The 23,829-nt window shown below is 35.7% G+C and overlaps 1 protein-coding gene across 1 annotated transcript; it reads right to left on the bottom strand.

Annotated features, from left to right (window-relative positions):
- LOC104767125 (putative cadmium/zinc-transporting ATPase HMA4) lies at positions 1,329-3,907 on the bottom strand. The gene is made up of 3 exons (XM_010491154.2): positions 3,664-3,907; positions 2,998-3,217; positions 1,329-1,961 (listed from the first exon to the last, which is right to left on the bottom strand). The coding sequence occupies exons 2-3, from the start codon at positions 3,212-3,214 to the stop codon at positions 1,531-1,533; spliced, it is 648 nt and encodes a 215-aa protein (XP_010489456.1). The 5' UTR covers positions 3,215-3,217; positions 3,664-3,907; the 3' UTR covers positions 1,329-1,530.

Here is a 23,829-nt window from a genome sequence, read left to right as displayed (position 1 = left end):
TTTCACATGTTTGCATAATATATAAATTTTGCTTGGAGAAACAGATAGAGTAAAGACGTATATGTTGAGGTTCTTAATTGTGATTCAGTTTTTTTTTTCTGGTTTTGGCTTAAACCGGTTAGGTTGATTCTGGTTAAGTTCCGGTTATCTCTGGTTATTGGATTGGGGAGAAGATAAGAAGAAAAAAAAAATGGCAAAGACTCTAGTCGAGAAAGAGGTTATGCCGTTATAAGCAACAAACTCTTCTTTCGTCTTCTTTAAATTCTATTTTTCATATTCTTTGTAAAAGAGTGAGAGAACGAGAGAAGCTTGTGAGACTCCATTGTTGTACAAGCTCGATCTTGGGCTGATTCATCTTATTTGATAGTGGATTGCCGGATCGAATCTGGCCCCAGACGTAGGCTTTGTCACATCGACTTAGCTGAACTGGGTAAACAAACTCTTGTGTTCTTTGTTTCTCATTTTCTTGCTTTATCATTCGAATTCGTTCTGTTTCACAAATCAATTGAAAGTATCGAGTGTACGAGTGAGGTTTTCATAAAGGATCGGAGTTAGTTCTTAACAAATTGGTATCAGTGCTTCGGTGATTGACCTCCGGTTCTATGGCGATGACGACGAAGGTGGAGATTAAAGCATTCAATGGAGATAGCGACTTCTCGCTATGGAAGATCAGAATAATGGCTCAGCTCGGAGTTCTTGGATTAAAGAATAGTTTACTTGATCCGTCTCTAACAAAGACCGTACCGCTCACCAAAGGAGAGTTGAAGAAACCATCTGGTGATGAAAGCTTGGATACCGAGTCGCCTCAGACAAAAGAAGCGCCCGATCAGGTCAAGATTGATCAATCGGAGCAAGCGGTTAACATCATCATAAATCATATCGGAGACAAGGTACTAAGAAAGGTGAATCACTGTAAATCTGCTGCAGAGATGTGGTCTTTGTTGAACAAACTGTACATGGAAACTTCACTACCAAATCGGATCTATGTACAGCTTAAGTTTTACTCCTTCAAGATGGTAGATACACAATCTATAGATCAGAACGTCGACGACTTCTTAAAGATTGTTGATGAGTTAGGAAGCTTGGAGATAGAAGTCGCAGNATTTCACATGTTCATTTTTCCTATATTCTAATAATATCCAAAGAACATTTTGGTGTTTTCCTTTATCAAAGTTACATTACATGCAGCATATATATTACTCAAAGAAACTCTTCTATACAGTCAGTATACAACAAAATATTCAAACTTAAATTCTTATCTTTTATGTAGGACTTCTATAAGAAAAAGGAACATTATATATATATATATATACTAGTATATGTTTTGGTGTTTATAAATATCAAGAAAAAATAAAGGAAACTTTTTAAAAAGGTTTCGTGGAGTGTTGGGTTCGCAGGGAAAGCAGTTTTCAAAGCTTTTATAAAGTACCATAAAAGGGCTAAATACAGAATAAAGACTCGATCACAAGTTTTAAGAAATTATATATATTAGTAGTTTTAAATTTACCACAATTTGCTAAGTTTTCGTTCTTAGACAACTAATACTATAAGGTTGTTACATCGATCACGGATAACCATAATAAACAAACAAATCATTATATAACACATCACTCTTAAGTCACGGAATAAATATAAATATACAGAAATGTAATAAGAAGTGGTATAATTAGACAACAAAAAAGAAAGGAAAAACGTGGTATTACCGGTTATAATGACCAAAATGTTGATGTCGATCCTAAGCCTTTTAATGGAAGCAAAGGATTTGGCAAGAATCGGATAAATCCCGGCGGCGACTGCTGCGACGGCGATCCAACGTAAAGGCGAGTAGACGAATTTTAAGAAGGAGAGAAGGAGAAGTATGCCGGAAACCACCGCGAAGGGGCTTGGCCATTTGTTCTTGAAGTTTGTTTCTCCGTTTACTCTCACGTTTGCTTCTAACCTAGCTTGGTTGAGTGCCTTAGCTGCAATCACAAATTTTCTCAGAATTAAATCATATAATTTACAAAAGTGGAAGAAGATTTTTTTAAGTGAAAACAAAATTTAGTGAGGGAGAAAGACAAGTATTTTATTTGATTATATTAACTTTTATGTCTAATATGTAATATGTTTTTCTTAAAATAAATAGAATTATAAAATATAGTTACGTAACGAGTATGATCCACTACCTATTAAATATTCGTATCAAAAGATTTGGTAAGTATCTCGACAGGCTTTTTCTAACAACTTTTTTCCTATACAAGGTTTTGGAAATTAGATGTACCTATATATGATGTCAATTAGATATATTGCTTACAAACGTATCATGCTTAATACATATGCATGTATTAGGTGAGTTATAATATTCCAAAAAACATTATGGTAAAGGTATTAGAATATGCAAAATTTATATCATGTACATATTATAAAAAAAAAAAAAAACATGTATCGTTTGTATCATTGCCGTTATTATGCCAAAGTTGCGTTTTTATAGAGATGTTCTCATTTTCAATTTGTTAGATTTCTAGATACCGTTTGACTTATTCAGGATCTTTAGTTATACAAACTGAACGAGTTTCATGGAAAAAATTAAAAAATTTAGTAACGGTTTATCCTATTTTGTTGTTAGAAAGAAAAATAAACTATTAATTTAAAAATTTACATTTAGCTTCAACCAAGGCAACCTCCTAGGTTTAAAACATAGCCATTTTACCCCACTTAAAGCAGAACACAGAAATCAAAGTAAAGCCATTAGAAAAGAGTAGTTTGGTTAAAGAAGATTAGTGGTAGAACATTTACACTTTTTAATTGAAGTGACTTGTTGGATCACATATTTGACTATCTAGTGACCAAAAATGGCGTTTGCGTATTAAACCATGACGTGAAATCCACTGATTAAAGAGATAAAAAGTAAATAGCAAATGAAGTGAGATTTTAGTATGAAAACGAAGTGATTATTTGATAATTTAGTTATTATTTTTTGACTGGGGAAAATAAAAATAATTTCTAATAATGATTTACCAATTTGGAACGGAGAGATGAGGAGGCTGTCGTGAACAACAATCACGGTTCTGGACGGAACGATGACGGAAAAATCTTTAACGCCATCAAGAGACTTAAGAATGTTTTCGATAATAGGAACCTCTGATGTACAACAGATTCCAAGAACGTCGAAGTAACTCTTTTGCAACTTCTTCATTTTCTTTTTCTCTTCTTCATTGTTTTGTGACGACGCCATTTTCTGTTTTAAAAGTTGATCAAAACAACTAAATTATCATTGATTTATACATAGGCTTAATTATGGCGTTACTTTACTACTGTTTTTGAGGAGGAAAAAAAGAAGAAAGCAAAAAACTTTTTGAAGTGTTGGCTTAAATGTCAATTAGAAGATTGGAGATATCATTATCATGGAACAGCTTTGTTCATTTCTTTTATTAAAGGATGAAACTTTGGATATGGGTTTTTGTGTTTTCTTCTTGAAAATGCTTACTTTTTAGAACAAAAAAATACAAAAATAATTTTAAAAAATGTTTCAATTAGAGGACGAAGACGAATTAACTTTTTGCTTATTCTTTTTTGGAATCCAAGAATTGGACCAAAAAAAAAAAAGAAATGCAAGAGAAGAAGAGCGTTTTGTTTTAGATCACTTCTCATGAAATATATGTGAATCAAGAAGAGAAAAGTTACCAGAGATCAGAGATAAAATTAGAAGCTAGTAGTAGCAAAGAGGAGAAGCTGAGAAGAAAGGCCGGACTGGTTTGGTTTGGATCGGTTGGAACAGATTAGGTTTAAGCATAAAAGGTTGGGAGAGGGAGTGAGAGAAGTGTTAGAAGAACCTTGAGAAGAAGATTTGAGGTGAATAGATCTAGAAAATGGTAGTTGCTTATATAGGCAGACAACTAAGAATGTTAGATGAAAGATGATTGGTTGGTTTCTTTATCATTTTTTCGAAACTATCAAATACAGTATATTTATGGATAATGAATTCTATTTAATTGTTTTCCAGGGGTAAGAATTTCAAGACTTATAATTTGTTCTGTTTTTCTATCAGATAAATAAGAGTGTTCCAAAATTCATGCTTTGTTTTTCCAAAATTACCACGAAATTTTTAAGATTATCAAAAATGCCACAATGTTTTAGGTGTGTCAATGGTTATTGGCAAAGGCTAAAAGGGTACCAAGTGATTCAAGAATCATTACTAAAAAATTTAAACCTTTCTTTTTTTTTTGGTCAAAATTTTTTTAAACCTTTCTTAAACCTAAATTTATTGTGTTTTTGATATACTATTGTTTTGGTATTTTTGGAACTATAACTTGGTTTTATGGGGTTTGAAGTTTTTTTTTTTTTATACCATGTATGATATGTTTAGTTATTTGTTTTCAATTTCTGTCGTTCCTAGTTTCCACTTTCCAGGGCAGATCCTATGTTCAGGAACTAATTTTCACGACAGTTTCCTATGTTCAAGATTCAGTTCCCATATTTAAGTTAACTATTTATTCTTAATAATGGATTATAGACTATCCTAACTCTTAAAAAAAATGATGATGATCCAAATATAGTATACCAAAATTAAAATTGGAATCGACAATCTTATTTCCAACAAATTGATAGCGTTAGAAATCATTTCGTAAATTGTCATAATTCATAAGAAAATAAACATTCTTAATAAGAAAATCAATGTTTGCCCATATGACTTTGTTTCGGGGAACTCGATATTAGTTAGTCTTGAAACCAAGTATCATCAACGGAGATGATTGATTAGAGAGTTTGGTTAAAACAACTACATATTCTAAGTTTTTCTTGGGGGTTACAATATGGTAAACTTTTATTTATCTACTATATAAAATGGTTATAAAGGAAAAGTATTGAGATTACAAAACATTACTACAAGTTGGAAAGGTCCAATACGTCACGAGTTTAGGCACATTATTATATAGCATATCTTTTTTTTTTTTTTTTGGTCAAACTATTATATAGCATATCTACGAATTGGAATTACTATTATTAAATAATAACTTTTGCTAGATTGTATTTTAATTTGGACCAAAAAATGATCAAAAGAGGATTTTATCTCGTGAGTGAAAGACACGAATTCAAAGTTACCAAAATTTTAGTGGAAACCCCCAAAAGTGGAATGTCACAAAATGGAATCCATGTGTGATTCCTCATTTCATTGCTTACTTTATTATTAGTTTTTGGTACGATTTTCTTATCTTTATCATTATAAATAATTAACTACACATTCTTTTAACGCAACGCACCAATTGTCTTCTGCTTTTTGTAGCTTATCTACCTATATCTTGTATACTTTATTGAAAATTTTCACATGTTTGCATAATATATAAATTTTGCTTGGAGAAACAGATAGAGTAAAGACGTATATGTTGAGGTTCTTAATTGTGATTCAGTTTTTTTTTTCTGGTTTTGGCTTAAACCGGTTAGGTTGATTCTGGTTAAGTTCCGGTTATCTCTGGTTATTGGATTGGGGAGAAGATAAGAAGAAAAAAAAAATGGCAAAGACTCTAGTCGAGAAAGAGGTTATGCCGTTATAAGCAACAAACTCTTCTTTCGTCTTCTTTAAATTCTATTTTTCATATTCTTTGTAAAAGAGTGAGAGAACGAGAGAAGCTTGTGAGACTCCATTGTTGTACAAGCTCGATCTTGGGCTGATTCATCTTATTTGATAGTGGATTGCCGGATCGAATCTGGCCCCAGACGTAGGCTTTGTCACATCGACTTAGCTGAACTGGGTAAACAAACTCTTGTGTTCTTTGTTTCTCATTTTCTTGCTTTATCATTCGAATTCGTTCTGTTTCACAAATCAATTGAAAGTATCGAGTGTACGAGTGAGGTTTTCATAAAGGATCGGAGTTAGTTCTTAACAAATTGGTATCAGTGCTTCGGTGATTGACCTCCGGTTCTATGGCGATGACGACGAAGGTGGAGATTAAAGCATTCAATGGAGATAGCGACTTCTCGCTATGGAAGATCAGAATAATGGCTCAGCTCGGAGTTCTTGGATTAAAGAATAGTTTACTTGATCCGTCTCTAACAAAGACCGTACCGCTCACCAAAGGAGAGTTGAAGAAACCATCTGGTGATGAAAGCTTGGATACCGAGTCGCCTCAGACAAAAGAAGCGCCCGATCAGGTCAAGATTGATCAATCGGAGCAAGCGGTTAACATCATCATAAATCATATCGGAGACAAGGTACTAAGAAAGGTGAATCACTGTAAATCTGCTGCAGAGATGTGGTCTTTGTTGAACAAACTGTACATGGAAACTTCACTACCAAATCGGATCTATGTACAGCTTAAGTTTTACTCCTTCAAGATGGTAGATACACAATCTATAGATCAGAACGTCGACGACTTCTTAAAGATTGTTGATGAGTTAGGAAGCTTGGAGATAGAAGTCGCAGAGGAGGTTCAAGCCATCTTGATACTAAACTCTTTGCCTATTGGTTATAGTCAGTTGAAGCACACTCTGAAATATGGAAACAAGACCCTATCTGTTCCGGATGTAGTTTCTTCTGCGAAGTCATTGGAGAGAGAGTTAGCGGAATTGAGGGAGTCAGAGAAGGGATCGGTTATGGCTTTGTTTACATCTGACAGAGGAAGACCTCAAGAACAGACTCAGAACAAGGGATCTAAAGGTAAGAGTCGGAGCAGATCAACCTCCAAGACTCGAGTGACTTGCTGGTTCTGCAAGAAAGAAGGTCATGTTAAAAAGGACTGTTATGCGAGGAAAAGAAAGCTAGAGAGTGAAGGTCAAGCAGAAGCTGGAGTCATTACAGAGAAGCTGGTGTTCTCAGAAGTACTAAACATCCACGATCAGAAAGCAAAAGACAAATGGGTTATTGACTTTGGATGCACATATCACATGACTTCACACATGGATTGGTTCTCAGATTTTCAAGATAAGGAGTCTACTATGATATTATTGGGTGATGATCACACTGTTGAATCAAGAGGATGTGGTACCATCAAGGTTAACACTCATGGTGGATCTATTAGGTTGCTTAAGAATGTCAGGTATGTTCCGAATCTGAGGAGAAACTTGATCTCTACTGGCACTCTCTACAGTCTCGGATATAAACATGAAGGTGGAGATGGTAAGGTACGATTCTACAAGAATGGTAAGACAGATCTACAGGGAACTCTCGAAAATGGTTTGTATGTGCTTGATGGTCATACAGTGATTAATGAAGTCTGCAATGTTGAAGAGAGTAAGGCCAAAACTGCTTTGTGGCACAGCAGATTAGCACATATGAGTCTCAAGAACATGAAGATATTATCTGGAAAAGGATTGATTGATAGTAAAGATGTCAAGGATCTGGAATTTTGCGAGCATTGTGTGATGGGAAAATCCAAGAAGCTGAGCTTTAATGTGGGAAAGCATACTACTGAGGATATACTTGGATATGTTCATGCTGATCTATGGGGGTCTCCTAATGTTACACAGTCAATCTTCGGGAGACAGTATTTCCTCTCCATCATCGATGATAAGACGAGGAAAGTTTGGTTGATGTTTCTGAAATCGAAGGATGAAACTTTTGAAAAGTTTGTTGAATGGAAAGATCTAGTTGAAAATCAGATGGACAAGAAGGTAAAAGTCTTGAGAACTGATAATGGACTAGAGTTCTGCAACTCAAAGTTCAATGATTACTGTGTCAAGAATGGCATAGAGAGACATTGAACTTGCACCTACACACCACAACAAAACGGTGTTGCAGAGAGGATGAACAGAACCGTAATGGAGAAGGTTCGATATATGTTGAACGAGTCAGGGCTTGGAGAAGAATTCTGGACAGAAGCAGCTGCCACAACAGCATATCTGATCAACAGATCACCGACTTCAGGGATAGATCATAATGTGCCTGAGCAGTTATGGTTAGGAAGGAAACCAGGGTACAGTCATTTGAAGAAGTTTGGTTCGATTGCGTATGTCCATCAAGACCAAGGAAAGTTGAAGCCGCGAGCACTCAAAGGTGTGTTTCTGGGTTATCCTCTAGGAACAAAAGGATACCGAGTTTGGCTTATAGATGAACGGAAATGTGTTATAAGCAGGAATGTTGTGGTTGACGAGCAACATGTGTACAAAGACTTGTCACCGATTGATGAGTCCACCGAGAAGGATCTGTTGACTCCGCTTGTTGAAAATGTGACTAAACTGAAAGATGATAGTGGTACATCTATCGGAGCTACACAAGAAGGTGGAGCAGCTGTAGTGGTTTTGAGTGATTCTGAAGAAGAATATTTTGAGCCCGAAGGAAGTGTTCCCGACACTATTGGCTTGGAGATTTACAAATTGGCAAGAGACAGAGTAAGAAGAGTTATTAAACCACCTGTAAAACTCTCTGATTACAGTCAATTTGTGTTTGCGTTATGTGTTGCTGAAGATATAGAGATAGAAGAACCAGGGTGTTATCATGACGCGTTACTAAGCAAAGACTGGGAGAAATGGAATGGTGGTATGTCAGAAGAGATGCAGTCTCAGATCAAGAGTGGAAATTGGGATGTTGTGGATCGACCTAAGGATGAAAAGGTTCTGGGTTGTAGGTGGTTATACAGAAAGAAGCCTGAGATTCCGGGAGTTGAACTAGAAAGATACAAGGCAAGGTTGGTCGCTAGAGGTTTTGCTCAGAGAGAAGGTATCGATTACCAGGAGATATTTGCACCGGTTGTGAAGCATATCTCCATTAGAATACTTATGTCGTTGGTAGTTAAAGAAGATATGGAGTTGGAGCAGATGGATGTTAAAACAGCTTTTCTGCATGGAGAGCTTGATCAACCTCTATACATGGAGCAACCAGAAGGTTTTGAGGTAAACCCTGGTAAAGATCAAGTGTGTCTATTAAAAAAATCTCTTTATGGGTTGAAGCAAGCGCCTAGATAGTGGAATCGAAGGTTCAATGATTTCATGATCAGTCAGAAGTTTGAGAGGAGCTTGCATGATTCATGCGTCTATGTTAAGGAAGCAAAACCTGGTGAGTATGTTTATCTACTGTTGTATGTAGATGATATGTTGATAGCAGCTAAGAGTATGTGCGAAGTTGACAAGGTTAAGGAGGTTCTTAGCTCTGAGTTTGAAATGAAGGACTTAGGAGCTGCTAGCAGGATCTTAGGAATTGATATTAAGAGGGATAGGAAGAATGGAATCCTGTATTTGTCTCAGTCCAGTTATTTAGAGAAGGTGTTGCGTCGGTTCAATATGAGTGCATCTCATTCCGTGGACACGCCTATTGGAGGACATTTCAAGCTTTCTTCGGTTAAATCGGATCGAGAGCGTGTTGATACAAAGAAGGTTCCATATGCTAGTGCTGTTGGCAGTATCATGTATGCCATGGTTGGTACACGACCTGATGTAGCTTATGCTATTGGGTTGTTAAGTCGTTTTGTGAGTAAGCCTGGAGAAATGCATTGGGAAGCTATTAAGTGGCTCATGCGGTACTTGAAAGGATCTCTAGATATGAACTTGGTTTATACAAAAGGTAATGACTTCAGAGTACAAGGTTTTTGTTACTCAGACTATGGAGGAGATCTGGTTATCTGTTCACTGTGGGTGGGAACACCGTTAGTTGGTAGTCTAGTTTGCAGCAAGTGGTGGCTATGTCGTCTACAGAAGCAGAGTACATGGAGCTTACTGAAGCTGTTAAAGAAGCTTTATGGATCAAAGGATTGCTCGAGGATATGAAACTTGGTCCTAAGGAAGCTATGGTGTGGTCTGACTCTCAATCAGCTATTTGTTTGTCAAAGAACAACGCGTTTCATGAGAGAACGAAGCACATCGCGGTCAAGCATTATTTCATCAGAGATGTTATTGAAGCAGGAGAAGTTGAGGTACATAAAATTCACACCTCTATTAACCCTGCTGATATGCTTACAAGGTTATTCAGGTGAACAAGTTTGAGGAAGCTTTAGACTTCCTTAAGCTTCTCCGGTGATCGTTGCAGTCACCATTGCCAGAGGTTACATCCATGAATTGCAGTCCATTAGAAGAAGAGGAAAACTTGAATCAAGGTGGAGTGTTGANCCTAACTCTTAAAAAAAATGATGATGATCCAAATATAGTATACCAAAATTAAAATTGGAATCGACAATCTTATTTCCAACAAATTGATAGCGTTAGAAATCATTTCGTAAATTGTCATAATTCATAAGAAAATAAACATTCTTAATAAGAAAATCAATGTTTGCCCATATGACTTTGTTTCGGGGAACTCGATATTAGTTAGTCTTGAAACCAAGTATCATCAACGGAGATGATTGATTAGAGAGTTTGGTTAAAACAACTACATATTCTAAGTTTTTCTTGGGGGTTACAATATGGTAAACTTTTATTTATCTACTATATAAAATGGTTATAAAGGAAAAGTATTGAGATTACAAAACATTACTACAAGTTGGAAAGGTCCAATACGTCACGAGTTTAGGCACATTATTATATAGCATATCTTTTTTTTTTTTTTTTGGTCAAACTATTATATAGCATATCTACGAATTGGAATTACTATTATTAAATAATAACTTTTGCTAGATTGTATTTTAATTTGGACCAAAAAATGATCAAAAGAGGATTTTATCTCGTGAGTGAAAGACACGAATTCAAAGTTACCAAAATTTTAGTGGAAACCCCCAAAAGTGGAATGTCACAAAATGGAATCCATGTGTGATTCCTCATTTCATTGCTTACTTTATTATTAGTTTTTGGTACGATTTTCTTATCTTTATCATTATAAATAATTAACTACACATTCTTTTAACGCAACGCACCAATTGTCTTCTGCTTTTTGTAGCTTATCTACCTATATCTTGTATACTTTATTGAAAATTTTCACATGTTTGCATAATATATAAATTTTGCTTGGAGAAACAGATAGAGTAAAGACGTATATGTTGAGGTTCTTAATTGTGATTCAGTTTTTTTTTTCTGGTTTTGGCTTAAACCGGTTAGGTTGATTCTGGTTAAGTTCCGGTTATCTCTGGTTATTGGATTGGGGAGAAGATAAGAAGAAAAAAAAAAAGGCAAAGACTCTAGTCGCGAAAGAGGTTATGCCGTTATAAGCAACAAACTCTTCTTTCGTCTTCTTTAGATTCTATTTTTCATATTCTTTGTAAAAGAGTGAGAGAACGAGAGAAGCTNCTTTATCATTATAAATAATTAACTACACATTCTTTTAACGCAACGCACCAATTGTCTTCTGCTTTTTGTAGCTTATCTACCTATATCTTGTATACTTTATTGAAAATTTTCACATGTTTGCATAATATATAAATTTTGCTTGGAGAAACAGATAGAGTAAAGACGTATATGTTGAGGTTCTTAATTGTGATTCAGTTTTTTTTTTCTGGTTTTGGCTTAAACCGGTTAGGTTGATTCTGGTTAAGTTCCGGTTATCTCTGGTTATTGGATTGGGGAGAAGATAAGAAGAAAAAAAAAATGGCAAAGACTCTAGTCGAGAAAGAGGTTATGCCGTTATAAGCAACAAACTCTTCTTTCGTCTTCTTTAAATTCTATTTTTCATATTCTTTGTAAAAGAGTGAGAGAACGAGAGAAGCTTGTGAGACTCCATTGTTGTACAAGCTCGATCTTGGGCTGATTCATCTTATTTGATAGTGGATTGCCGGATCGAATCTGGCCCCAGACGTAGGCTTTGTCACATCGACTTAGCTGAACTGGGTAAACAAACTCTTGTGTTCTTTGTTTCTCATTTTCTTGCTTTATCATTCGAATTCGTTCTGTTTCACAAATCAATTGAAAGTATCGAGTGTACGAGTGAGGTTTTCATAAAGGATCGGAGTTAGTTCTTAACAAATTGGTATCAGTGCTTCGGTGATTGACCTCCGGTTCTATGGCGATGACGACGAAGGTGGAGATTAAAGCATTCAATGGAGATAGCGACTTCTCGCTATGGAAGATCAGAATAATGGCTCAGCTCGGAGTTCTTGGATTAAAGAATAGTTTACTTGATCCGTCTCTAACAAAGACCGTACCGCTCACCAAAGGAGAGTTGAAGAAACCATCTGGTGATGAAAGCTTGGATACCGAGTCGCCTCAGACAAAAGAAGCGCCCGATCAGGTCAAGATTGATCAATCGGAGCAAGCGGTTAACATCATCATAAATCATATCGGAGACAAGGTACTAAGAAAGGTGAATCACTGTAAATCTGCTGCAGAGATGTGGTCTTTGTTGAACAAACTGTACATGGAAACTTCACTACCAAATCGGATCTATGTACAGCTTAAGTTTTACTCCTTCAAGATGGTAGATACACAATCTATAGATCAGAACGTCGACGACTTCTTAAAGATTGTTGATGAGTTAGGAAGCTTGGAGATAGAAGTCGCAGAGGAGGTTCAAGCCATCTTGATACTAAACTCTTTGCCTATTGGTTATAGTCAGTTGAAGCACACTCTGAAATATGGAAACAAGACCCTATCTGTTCCGGATGTAGTTTCTTCTGCGAAGTCATTGGAGAGAGAGTTAGCGGAATTGAGGGAGTCAGAGAAGGGATCGGTTATGGCTTTGTTTACATCTGACAGAGGAAGACCTCAAGAACAGACTCAGAACAAGGGATCTAAAGGTAAGAGTCGGAGCAGATCAACCTCCAAGACTCGAGTGACTTGCTGGTTCTGCAAGAAAGAAGGTCATGTTAAAAAGGACTGTTATGCGAGGAAAAGAAAGCTAGAGAGTGAAGGTCAAGCAGAAGCTGGAGTCATTACAGAGAAGCTGGTGTTCTCAGAAGTACTAAACATCCACGATCAGAAAGCAAAAGACAAATGGGTTATTGACTTTGGATGCACATATCACATGACTTCACACATGGATTGGTTCTCAGATTTTCAAGATAAGGAGTCTACTATGATATTATTGGGTGATGATCACACTGTTGAATCAAGAGGATGTGGTACCATCAAGGTTAACACTCATGGTGGATCTATTAGGTTGCTTAAGAATGTCAGGTATGTTCCGAATCTGAGGAGAAACTTGATCTCTACTGGCACTCTCTACAGTCTCGGATATAAACATGAAGGTGGAGATGGTAAGGTACGATTCTACAAGAATGGTAAGACAGATCTACAGGGAACTCTCGAAAATGGTTTGTATGTGCTTGATGGTCATACAGTGATTAATGAAGTCTGCAATGTTGAAGAGAGTAAGGCCAAAACTGCTTTGTGGCACAGCAGATTAGCACATATGAGTCTCAAGAACATGAAGATATTATCTGGAAAAGGATTGATTGATAGTAAAGATGTCAAGGATCTGGAATTTTGCGAGCATTGTGTGATGGGAAAATCCAAGAAGCTGAGCTTTAATGTGGGAAAGCATACTACTGAGGATATACTTGGATATGTTCATGCTGATCTATGGGGGTCTCCTAATGTTACACAGTCAATCTTCGGGAGACAGTATTTCCTCTCCATCATCGATGATAAGACGAGGAAAGTTTGGTTGATGTTTCTGAAATCGAAGGATGAAACTTTTGAAAAGTTTGTTGAATGGAAAGATCTAGTTGAAAATCAGATGGACAAGAAGGTAAAAGTCTTGAGAACTGATAATGGACTAGAGTTCTGCAACTCAAAGTTCAATGATTACTGTGTCAAGAATGGCATAGAGAGACATTGAACTTGCACCTACACACCACAACAAAACGGTGTTGCAGAGAGGATGAACAGAACCGTAATGGAGAAGGTTCGATATATGTTGAACGAGTCAGGGCTTGGAGAAGAATTCTGGACAGAAGCAGCTGCCACAACAGCATATCTGATCAACAGATCACCGACTTCAGGGATAGATCATAATGTGCCTGAGCAGTTATGGTTAGGAAGGAAACCAGGGTACAGTCATTTGAAGAAGTTTGGTTCGATTGCGTATGTCCATCAAGACCAAGGAAAGTTGAAGCCGCGAGCACTCAAAGGTGTGTTTCTGGGTTATCCTCTAGGAACAAAAGGATACCGAGTTTGGCTTATAGATGAACGGAAATGTGTTATAAGCAGGAATGTTGTGGTTGACGAGCAACATGTGTACAAAGACTTGTCACCGATTGATGAGTCCACCGAGAAGGATCTGTTGACTCCGCTTGTTGAAAATGTGACTAAACTGAAAGATGATAGTGGTACATCTATCGGAGCTACACAAGAAGGTGGAGCAGCTGTAGTGGTTTTGAGTGATTCTGAAGAAGAATATTTTGAGCCCGAAGGAAGTGTTCCCGACACTATTGGCTTGGAGATTTACAAATTGGCAAGAGACAGAGTAAGAAGAGTTATTAAACCACCTGTAAAACTCTCTGATTACAGTCAATTTGTGTTTGCGTTATGTGTTGCTGAAGATATAGAGATAGAAGAACCAGGGTGTTATCATGACGCGTTACTAAGCAAAGACTGGGAGAAATGGAATGGTGGTATGTCAGAAGAGATGCAGTCTCAGATCAAGAGTGGAAATTGGGATGTTGTGGATCGACCTAAGGATGAAAAGGTTCTGGGTTGTAGGTGGTTATACAGAAAGAAGCCTGAGATTCCGGGAGTTGAACTAGAAAGATACAAGGCAAGGTTGGTCGCTAGAGGTTTTGCTCAGAGAGAAGGTATCGATTACCAGGAGATATTTGCACCGGTTGTGAAGCATATCTCCATTAGAATACTTATGTCGTTGGTAGTTAAAGAAGATATGGAGTTGGAGCAGATGGATGTTAAAACAGCTTTTCTGCATGGAGAGCTTGATCAACCTCTATACATGGAGCAACCAGAAGGTTTTGAGGTAAACCCTGGTAAAGATCAAGTGTGTCTATTAAAAAAATCTCTTTATGGGTTGAAGCAAGCGCCTAGATAGTGGAATCGAAGGTTCAATGATTTCATGATCAGTCAGAAGTTTGAGAGGAGCTTGCATGATTCATGCGTCTATGTTAAGGAAGCAAAACCTGGTGAGTATGTTTATCTACTGTTGTATGTAGATGATATGTTGATAGCAGCTAAGAGTATGTGCGAAGTTGACAAGGTTAAGGAGGTTCTTAGCTCTGAGTTTGAAATGAAGGACTTAGGAGCTGCTAGCAGGATCTTAGGAATTGATATTAAGAGGGATAGGAAGAATGGAATCCTGTATTTGTCTCAGTCCAGTTATTTAGAGAAGGTGTTGCGTCGGTTCAATATGAGTGCATCTCATTCCGTGGACACGCCTATTGGAGGACATTTCAAGCTTTCTTCGGTTAAATCGGATCGAGAGCGTGTTGATACAAAGAAGGTTCCATATGCTAGTGCTGTTGGCAGTATCATGTATGCCATGGTTGGTACACGACCTGATGTAGCTTATGCTATTGGGTTGTTAAGTCGTTTTGTGAGTAAGCCTGGAGAAATGCATTGGGAAGCTATTAAGTGGCTCATGCGGTACTTGAAAGGATCTCTAGATATGAACTTGGTTTATACAAAAGGTAATGACTTCAGAGTACAAGGTTTTTGTTACTCAGACTATGGAGGAGATCTGGTTATCTGTTCACTGTGGGTGGGAACACCGTTAGTTGGTAGTCTAGTTTGCAGCAAGTGGTGGCTATGTCGTCTACAGAAGCAGAGTACATGGAGCTTACTGAAGCTGTTAAAGAAGCTTTATGGATCAAAGGATTGCTCGAGGATATGAAACTTGGTCCTAAGGAAGCTATGGTGTGGTCTGACTCTCAATCAGCTATTTGTTTGTCAAAGAACAACGCGTTTCATGAGAGAACGAAGCACATCGCGGTCAAGCATTATTTCATCAGAGATGTTATTGAAGCAGGAGAAGTTGAGGTACATAAAATTCACACCTCTATTAACCCTGCTGATATGCTTACAAGGTTATTCAGGTGAACAAGTTTGAGGAAGCTTTAGACTTCCTTAAGCTTCTCCGGTGATCGTTGCAGTCACCATTGCCAGAGGTTACATCCATGAATTGCAGTCCATTAGAAGAAGAGGAAAACTTGAATCAAGGTGGAGTGTTGAGGTTCTTAATTGTGATTCAGTTTTTTTTTCTGGTTTTGGCTTAAACCGGTTAGGTTGATTCTGGTTGAGTTCCGGTTATCTCTGGTTATTGGATTGGGGAGAAGATAAGAAGAAAAAAAAAAGGCAAAGACTCTAGTCGCGAAAGAGGTTATGCCGTTATAAGCAACAAACTCTTCTTTCGTCTTCTTTAGATTCTATTTTTCATATTCTTTGTAAAAGAGTGAGAGAACGAGAGAAGCTTGTGAGACTCCATTGTTGTACAAGCTCGATCTTGAGCTGATTCATCTTCTTTGATAATGGATTGCCGGATCGAATCTGGCCCCAGACGTAGGCTTTGTCACATCGACTTAGCTGAGTTGGGTAAACAAACTCTTGTGTTTTTTGTTTCTCATTTTCTTGCTTTATCATTCAAATTCGTTCTGTTTCACAAATCAATTGAAAGTATTGAGTGTACGAGTGAGGTTTTCATAAAGGATCGGAGTTAGTTCTTAACAGTATACGGCTTAAATCATGCATTTTATGATATCACGGATGAGCTATGGAATGTAACAGAGTAAGCCATATATAGTCTCATAGCAATCACCTAATTGTCTCAGTCTCATAGTCTTTCCAGGTTTGAAAGCTGTTTTTGATGATAATATTTGGAGAAATTTTATAAAATGTGAAATTCTTTCTAATCAATTGGAACTGAATTTGAATCTGTTGGATAATTCCAACTTGTGTTAGAAATTATCTCATTAAGAAGTTGCTTAAGGAGATAAGAGATAAGGACACACAAACAAGATCAAGATAAGGAGGAACTTAGAAAACAAAAACAAAAAGATAAGAGGAGCTTATTAAGATAAAGGCTTTGTGTTTGTAATCCTATTAGAATTAGGAGTTGTCTAGTTCAATATAAATAGAAAAGTCTATAAAGAGGTGTTTAATATGACTTGAGAGAGATTTAGCTTTTGAGAAGTTTTCTAAATCAATAAGGAAATGTGTTCTTACTTTCAAGTTTTTAAACTTAGATTTGATATCAGAGCAATGTTGTGTTTCTGATTAAAAAGCGGTGGAGAAAACTCTTCGAAACCAAGCATGGGGGACGAACAGAATCCACTATTACGAGCAAAGGACCTTGGAGCACCATCAATCCAATGTCCGTTGCTAACATCAACAAACTACACAGTTTGGTCGATAAGGATGAAGATCATACTTCGAGTCAGCGAAGTTTGGGATACAATCAAACCTGGATCCACTGATGAAAAGAAGAATAAAATTGCGACAGCTCTTCTGTTTCAATCTGTTACTGAGTCACTGAGCAAGATTCAGCTAAAACGTTTTGGAATGCTATCCAATCACGTCACCAAGGAGCGGAACGTGTAAAAGAAGCAAGACTTTAGACCTTGTTAGCAGAACTAGAGCGTTTGAAGATGAATGATTTGGATTCGGTGGATGACTTTGCAGGCAAGATTTCAGGCCTTGCATCGCAGTCAGCTTCATTGGGAGAGACCATTGAAGAATCAAAACTGGTAAAGAATTTTCTTATAAGATTGCCTAGAACAAAATTTATCTATATAGTAGCCTCTCTAGATCAAGTCCTCGACTTAAATACAACGACGTTTGTGGACATAGTGGGGAGGTTAAAGGCTTATGAGGAATGCATTGGAGAAGTAAATCAAGACAAAGATCAGGGTAAACTAATGTTTACCAATACTTCTTCCTCTAACAATCATGGAGGCTATGGTGGTTTCCGAGGAGGATCTAGAGGTAGAAACAATTACGGTAGAGGCAGGGGTCAAGGGAGATTCAATGGCCAAAACCAAGGAGGAGAAACCACAGAAGATAACCAAAAACAACCTAATAAGGATCTATCCAAAGTGATATGTTGGAGATGCGATAAGCCAGGACACTATGCGATGACTTGCACCAACAAGCCGATACAGAATCATAACCAGAATCAAGAATTGAATCTGAATAAGACACACAAAGTTGATGGCTCGTATGTTCATATTGTTGGGAAGGGAGCTATTAACTTTGTTTGCAAGACTGGAGAAGTAAGAGCAGTCAAAGAAATTTATTACAAACTCGACCTTAAACACAACATATTGAGCCTTGGATAAGCAACTGAAGGAGGGTGTGAAGTGAATATGAAAGGAGACTTTTTGAAACTTCTAGACCCGTGTGGAAGGTTGCTTGTAAGAGTCAGTAGGTCGTCAAACCGTCTTTACAAAACCCTAATGGAAATAAGCCTTCCAATGTGTTTACAGCTCGACAGTTATGAGACTCCTTGGCGTTGGCATGCTCAGCTGGGGCATGTGAGTTTTAATGTCATAAATAACATGGTTCAAAAGGATATGGTTGTAGGAATGCCACACATGATCCATGAGAAGGGCATGTGTGAGGTGTGCTTAGCTAGGAAGCAATAATGAGGTTCATTCCCGGCTAAAATAAGTTTTCGTGCATCACAGGCTTTGGAATTGGTACATGGTGACTTGTGTGGTCCGATTTCACTACCAACACCGGCTAGCAATCGTTATGTTTTTGTCCTAATTGATGATTTCTCTAGGTACATGTGGACGATGATACTAAGGGAAAAGAGTGAAGCGTTTGATTGTTTTAAACGATTTAAAGACTTTGTTAAAAAACACAGTGGGTTAGCCATCTAAGCGTTTCGAACCGATACAAGAGGAGATTTTACCTCAGATGAGTTCAATTGGTTCTGTGAAGAGAACGACGTTACTAGAAATCTAACTGCGCCATATACAACACAACAAAACGGTATGGTCGAGAGAAGAAACCGTACTTTGATGGAGATGACGAGAAGCTTGATGAAAGCGATGATGGTTCCGAATGATATGTGAGGAGAAGTTGTACATCATTCGACGTACCTCATCAATCGAGTGCCCACAAAAGCACTGAATGGTCAGACTCCGTATGAGTGTTTCATGTCCAAGAAATCGAACATTGAACACTTGAGAGTGTTCGGTTGTGTCATGTATGCAAAGCTCAAAGGACCACATTTGAAAAAGCTAGATGATGGATCAAGGAAAGTGATCAATCTTGGTACAAAAGCTGGTTATAAGGCTTATAGACTCTGTGATCCGATTGCTAAGAAAGTAGTCGTCAGTAGAGACGTGATTATTTTTGACGAGAGTAAGGCTTGGGACTGGTCACTGACACCAAACAAGTCAGATGGTGAACCAGGTATGTTTAAGCTTTTTCAAGAAGATTTAATCGAAGATGGTGGTGGACACGGTAATGATCAAAATAATGATCAGCAAGATGCAGACCAAGAAGCTATAAACCATGATAACCAAGAAGAAGAAGAAAACGAAGGAAACAATGATGTGAATGTTGAGAATCAAGTTGAGGATCAACAAGTTGAAAACCAACCAGTGGTGACAAGGTCTGGTCGTGTGATTACAAAACCGACTTATCTCAACGACTATGTATTATTTGCATAACAAGAAAGTTGCAGAATGTTTTTAACAATAGATGGAGAACCAGCTAACTATTTTAAAGCCGGAAAAATAAAAGAGTGGATCGATGCTATGAAGGCTGAACTAGATTCGATTACAAGGAACAATACATGGGAGCTTGTAGACAAACCGGTTGGTGTTAAACCTATAGGAGTTAGGTGGGTCTATAAAATTAAGAAGAAAGCTGATGGTTCAGTGAATAAGTATAAGGCGATATTAATTGCAAAAGGATATGTGCAACAACAAGGTATAGATTTTGATGAGGTATTTGCTCCGGTAGCAAGAATTGAAACTACACGCCTTCTAATAGCACTCGCAGCAACAAGAGGTTGGGAGATTCATCACTTAGACGTGAAGACAGCTTTTCTCAATGGTGAGTTAAAGGAGTTGGTCTATGTTACTCAACATGAGGGTTTTGACAAGAAAGGAGAAGAAAATTGAGTGTACAGGCTTTATAAGGCTTTGTACGGTCTCCTTCAGGCCCATAGAGCCTGGAATACAAAGCTTGATCAAGTTCTAAAGGAAATGAACTTCAAGAAGTGTGTGAAGGAGACGACAGTGTACCGTAAGAAAGAGGAGAAGGAGTTCTTGATTGTGGCTATCTAAGTTGATGATTTGTTTGTAACATGGACTTCTCTCAAGATAATCAAATGGTTTAAATATGATATGTCAAGGAGGTTTGAGATGTCGGATCTTGGAAAATCAACATATTATTTTAGCATAGAAGTTATTCAAGGAGCGGATGGAATCATAATTAAGCAGGAAGCATATGCTCAAGGAATTCTTGTTGATGCAGGGATGGGTTCCTACAATTCAACTCATAAACCGATGTAGTCTGGTATGAGTTTGTCAAAAGCAGAAAAAGAAAAAGAAATCGATGCTACCAGGTATAGAAGAACCATAGGTTGCTTCAGATACCTCCTCCACACGAGACCGGATTTATCTTTTGCATTTGGGGTTCTTAGCCGCTATATGCAGAGTCCGAGGGTGTATCACGGGCAAGTTATCAAGCATGTTCTTAGGTACTTAAAAGGAACTACAGGTTTTGGTTTATTCTTCAAGAAGGATGGATCAAGAAGGATCACATGGTAAAATGACAGTAGTCACAACATCGACATCAACAATGGAAGAAGCAAAACATGTTATGTGTTCTATTATGGTTCATCGTCTATTACTTGGACAACATAGAAACAACCGACTGTGGCATTATCTTCGTGCGAAGCAGAGTTCATGGCTGTTACGGAAGCTGCCAAACAGGCTATATGGCTTAAAAAATTGTTGAGTGAGATACTAAGCTTGAAAGGAGAGAAGGTCTTGCTTACAATCGACAACAAAGCAGTCATATCTCTTACCAAGAACCCAATATTTCATGGGAGAACAAAGCACATGCTTTCTAATTTGTGTTAGAAATTATCTCATTAAGAAGTTGATTAAGAAGATAAGATATAAAGACACACAAATAAGATCAAGATAAGAAAGAGCTTATTAAGATAATGTTTTGTGTTGTAATCCTATTAGAATTAGGAGTTGTCTAATTCAATATAAATAGAGAGATCTATAAAGAGGTGTTTTATATGATTTGAGAGAGATTTAGTTTTTAGGAAGTTTTCTAAATTAATAAGAAAATGTGTTCTTACTTTCAAGCTTTTAAACTTCGAATCTAACAATATTATAAAAACACCAATTATTTTAATCAGTTAAATCATTAATATGTGAATTATGTTTTCTTCTTCTTAACTTATGTTAGAGATTAGAAATTCTATTTGTTATATTCAAACAAGAATAAGCTCTCGAGAGTTGAGAATGCATTATAGATGCCCACACGGCCGTGGTCTAGTTGTATTTGAGGAGAGAATTAGTGAAATGATGAAAGGAACTAATCCATGTTCGATCTACTTTGGAAACAAAAACATCATTTTTGTCTGGAAAGTTTGGGTTTGGGCTGAAAGTCCAAACAATTTACATGGTATTCGCGAGATTATGCTAATTGGATATTCTCAACATTAGTCGAAAATTATTCTAAATTTTGGAATAGAAAGTGTGATAACTATCATAGAAAAATCCACTCTATATCATTTCAATGTGTTTCTATTAAAACCTGACCGGATCAAACGATTATGTATATAAAAAAAATAGATCGTAGATTGAACAGTACAGTACTGACATAATTTCGTATACTGGATTTTTCTTTGCGGGCTGTTAGTATTCAGAATTGAATGATTTGTTACCTCCTTTCCTTAATTTAAACGTTACCTCCGTGATTTGGGAAATTATAGGGACCACGTTGCATCAAGCCCTAAAATATGCAGCATATTCTGTTCAGCAAATTTCAGTTAAAGATCGTTTAATCTTTCTAATTCTAATAATATGTTTGTGGCTATAGAGAAATTATACAAAAACTAATTTGATTATTTGTACCGTAACATATTTAATGATAATGCTATATTTACACATGAGAAACTTAGGAAATTCTAGAGCTAATTGTCGCAAGTAAGTGTTTTACAATCTGCAAATTCTCTTCTCCTTCTGCAACTCATCCGCGAAGGACAACAAAAACGTTATCGCTTTATCTTGTTCCCGAAACTTCATTGCTTGGTTGAATAGATGGACCGAAAACTTGGTTTAATAATCATCTTATGTTTCGATGTTTTTACATTTTTTGCCATGGAACTATATTTATAGGGTTCTAATCTTTGATTGTAACCTAAACTTTTTTCATTATCAATGAAATATTTACAATTTAGCAAAGAAAAAAACTTAAGAAATTCGTCAGAATGAGTAATTTATAGTAGAAAAATAATTATTCACCTTTTGTCTTTGTCAATGCTTTTTAGTACCGTATACGTTAGGGATTATATATAGGAAGATATATATATATATATATATATATGTAGAATAGTAAATAACATCGTTCATGTTAGAAATCCTATATTGGAATGAGATGAGATGTAAAATAATCTATATACTAATAAAAAGTAGAAGCTATAAGCTCCTAAGTCTGTCCACCTAGGATTTTAAACATTCAATCAGAATTCAACGTGTCACTAATTAACATTTTTAAAATTTACAAATTTTTCTATATTAAGATATTTTTTAAAAGACCAATTAGGATTTGACATGATATTTATTAACATTTTAAAAATTTCTAGAATTTTTTAGAAAAAGAAAAATTTTAAATTTATGAAAATAAAAAAACTATGTACAATATCCCACATCGGCTAGAATTTTTTTAAACAATGGTTCAGAACCATTATAAATAAGATTAATATGCTTCCAACAACGAATGAGCAGGAAAGCTTGATTTATCAGGCGTCCAAGTTTAAAAGTTTTATTCGGTTTGATCTGGTTTTTTATCTGATCAAATTAAAATTTTAAAAAGTTTCAAAAAATATATTCTAATATATAAATTTTTTAAAAGTTTAAATATTATAAATATTGAAACTTTTAAAAGTTCTTAGCTTTTAAAAAGTTTTTAAATTTTATAATTTTTAAATTTTAACAGTTTAAAATATTATAAATATGGAAACTTTTTAAAAGGTTCAAATAATATATTTCAAAGTTTAAAATATTATAAATATTGAAACTTCTAAAAGTCTTAGCTTTTAAAAGGTTTCAAAATATTATAATTTTTAAATTTTAAAAATTTCTTAACATTTAAAAGGTTTTTAAAAAATTATAATTTATAAATTTTAAAGTTTAAAATATTATAAATATTGAAACTTGAAAATTTTTAAAGGTTCAAATATTAAAAATATTTAAACTTCATAGAATGTTTTAAAACATTACAATTACTTAACCTCCATAGAAATCTTAAGACATTATATCTATACTAATAAAAAGTTGAAGCTATAAACTCCTAAAAGTGTCCATATAGGATTTTTAAAAAATCAATAAGAATTAAATATTTCACTAATAACATTTTTGAAAATATAGTAGTAATCTATATATTAAAATTTTTTTAGAAACAAAAAAGTAAAATCTATAGAAATAAAAGAAATATTTACAACATCCCACATCGGCTAGAAAATTTTAGACAATGGCTGAGAACCATTATAAATAAAACTAATATGTTTTTAACTATAAATTTATCAGGTTTGCTTGATTTATGCTTATTTATCAGGTTTCCAAATTTAAAAGTTTTATTTGATTTATTTTAGCAAATTAAAATATATAAAGGTTTAAATATTTATTATAGAATATTTAGAAATATTATAAATACCTCCATAAAAATGTTAAAAAATTATAACTATTTAAACTCTATAAAAAGTTAAAGTGTCATTAATATTTAACTCTAAAAAAATAAAATGTTACAAATATTTAAACTACATCTAAAGTTTGAAATATTTTAAAAATTTAATCTCTATTAAAAATTTAAAAGTTTAAGAATTACTAAATATTATATATCAAATTTTTAATATTTTGAAAA

The sequence above is a fragment of the Camelina sativa genome, chromosome 19 (genome assembly GCF_000633955.1).
Source record: "Camelina sativa cultivar DH55 chromosome 19, Cs, whole genome shotgun sequence".
Lineage (NCBI taxonomy): Eukaryota > Viridiplantae > Streptophyta > Magnoliopsida > Brassicales > Brassicaceae > Camelina > Camelina sativa.
Note: the sequence above shows the minus strand (reverse complement) of the source record. Positions and strands in the feature narration are given on the sequence as shown.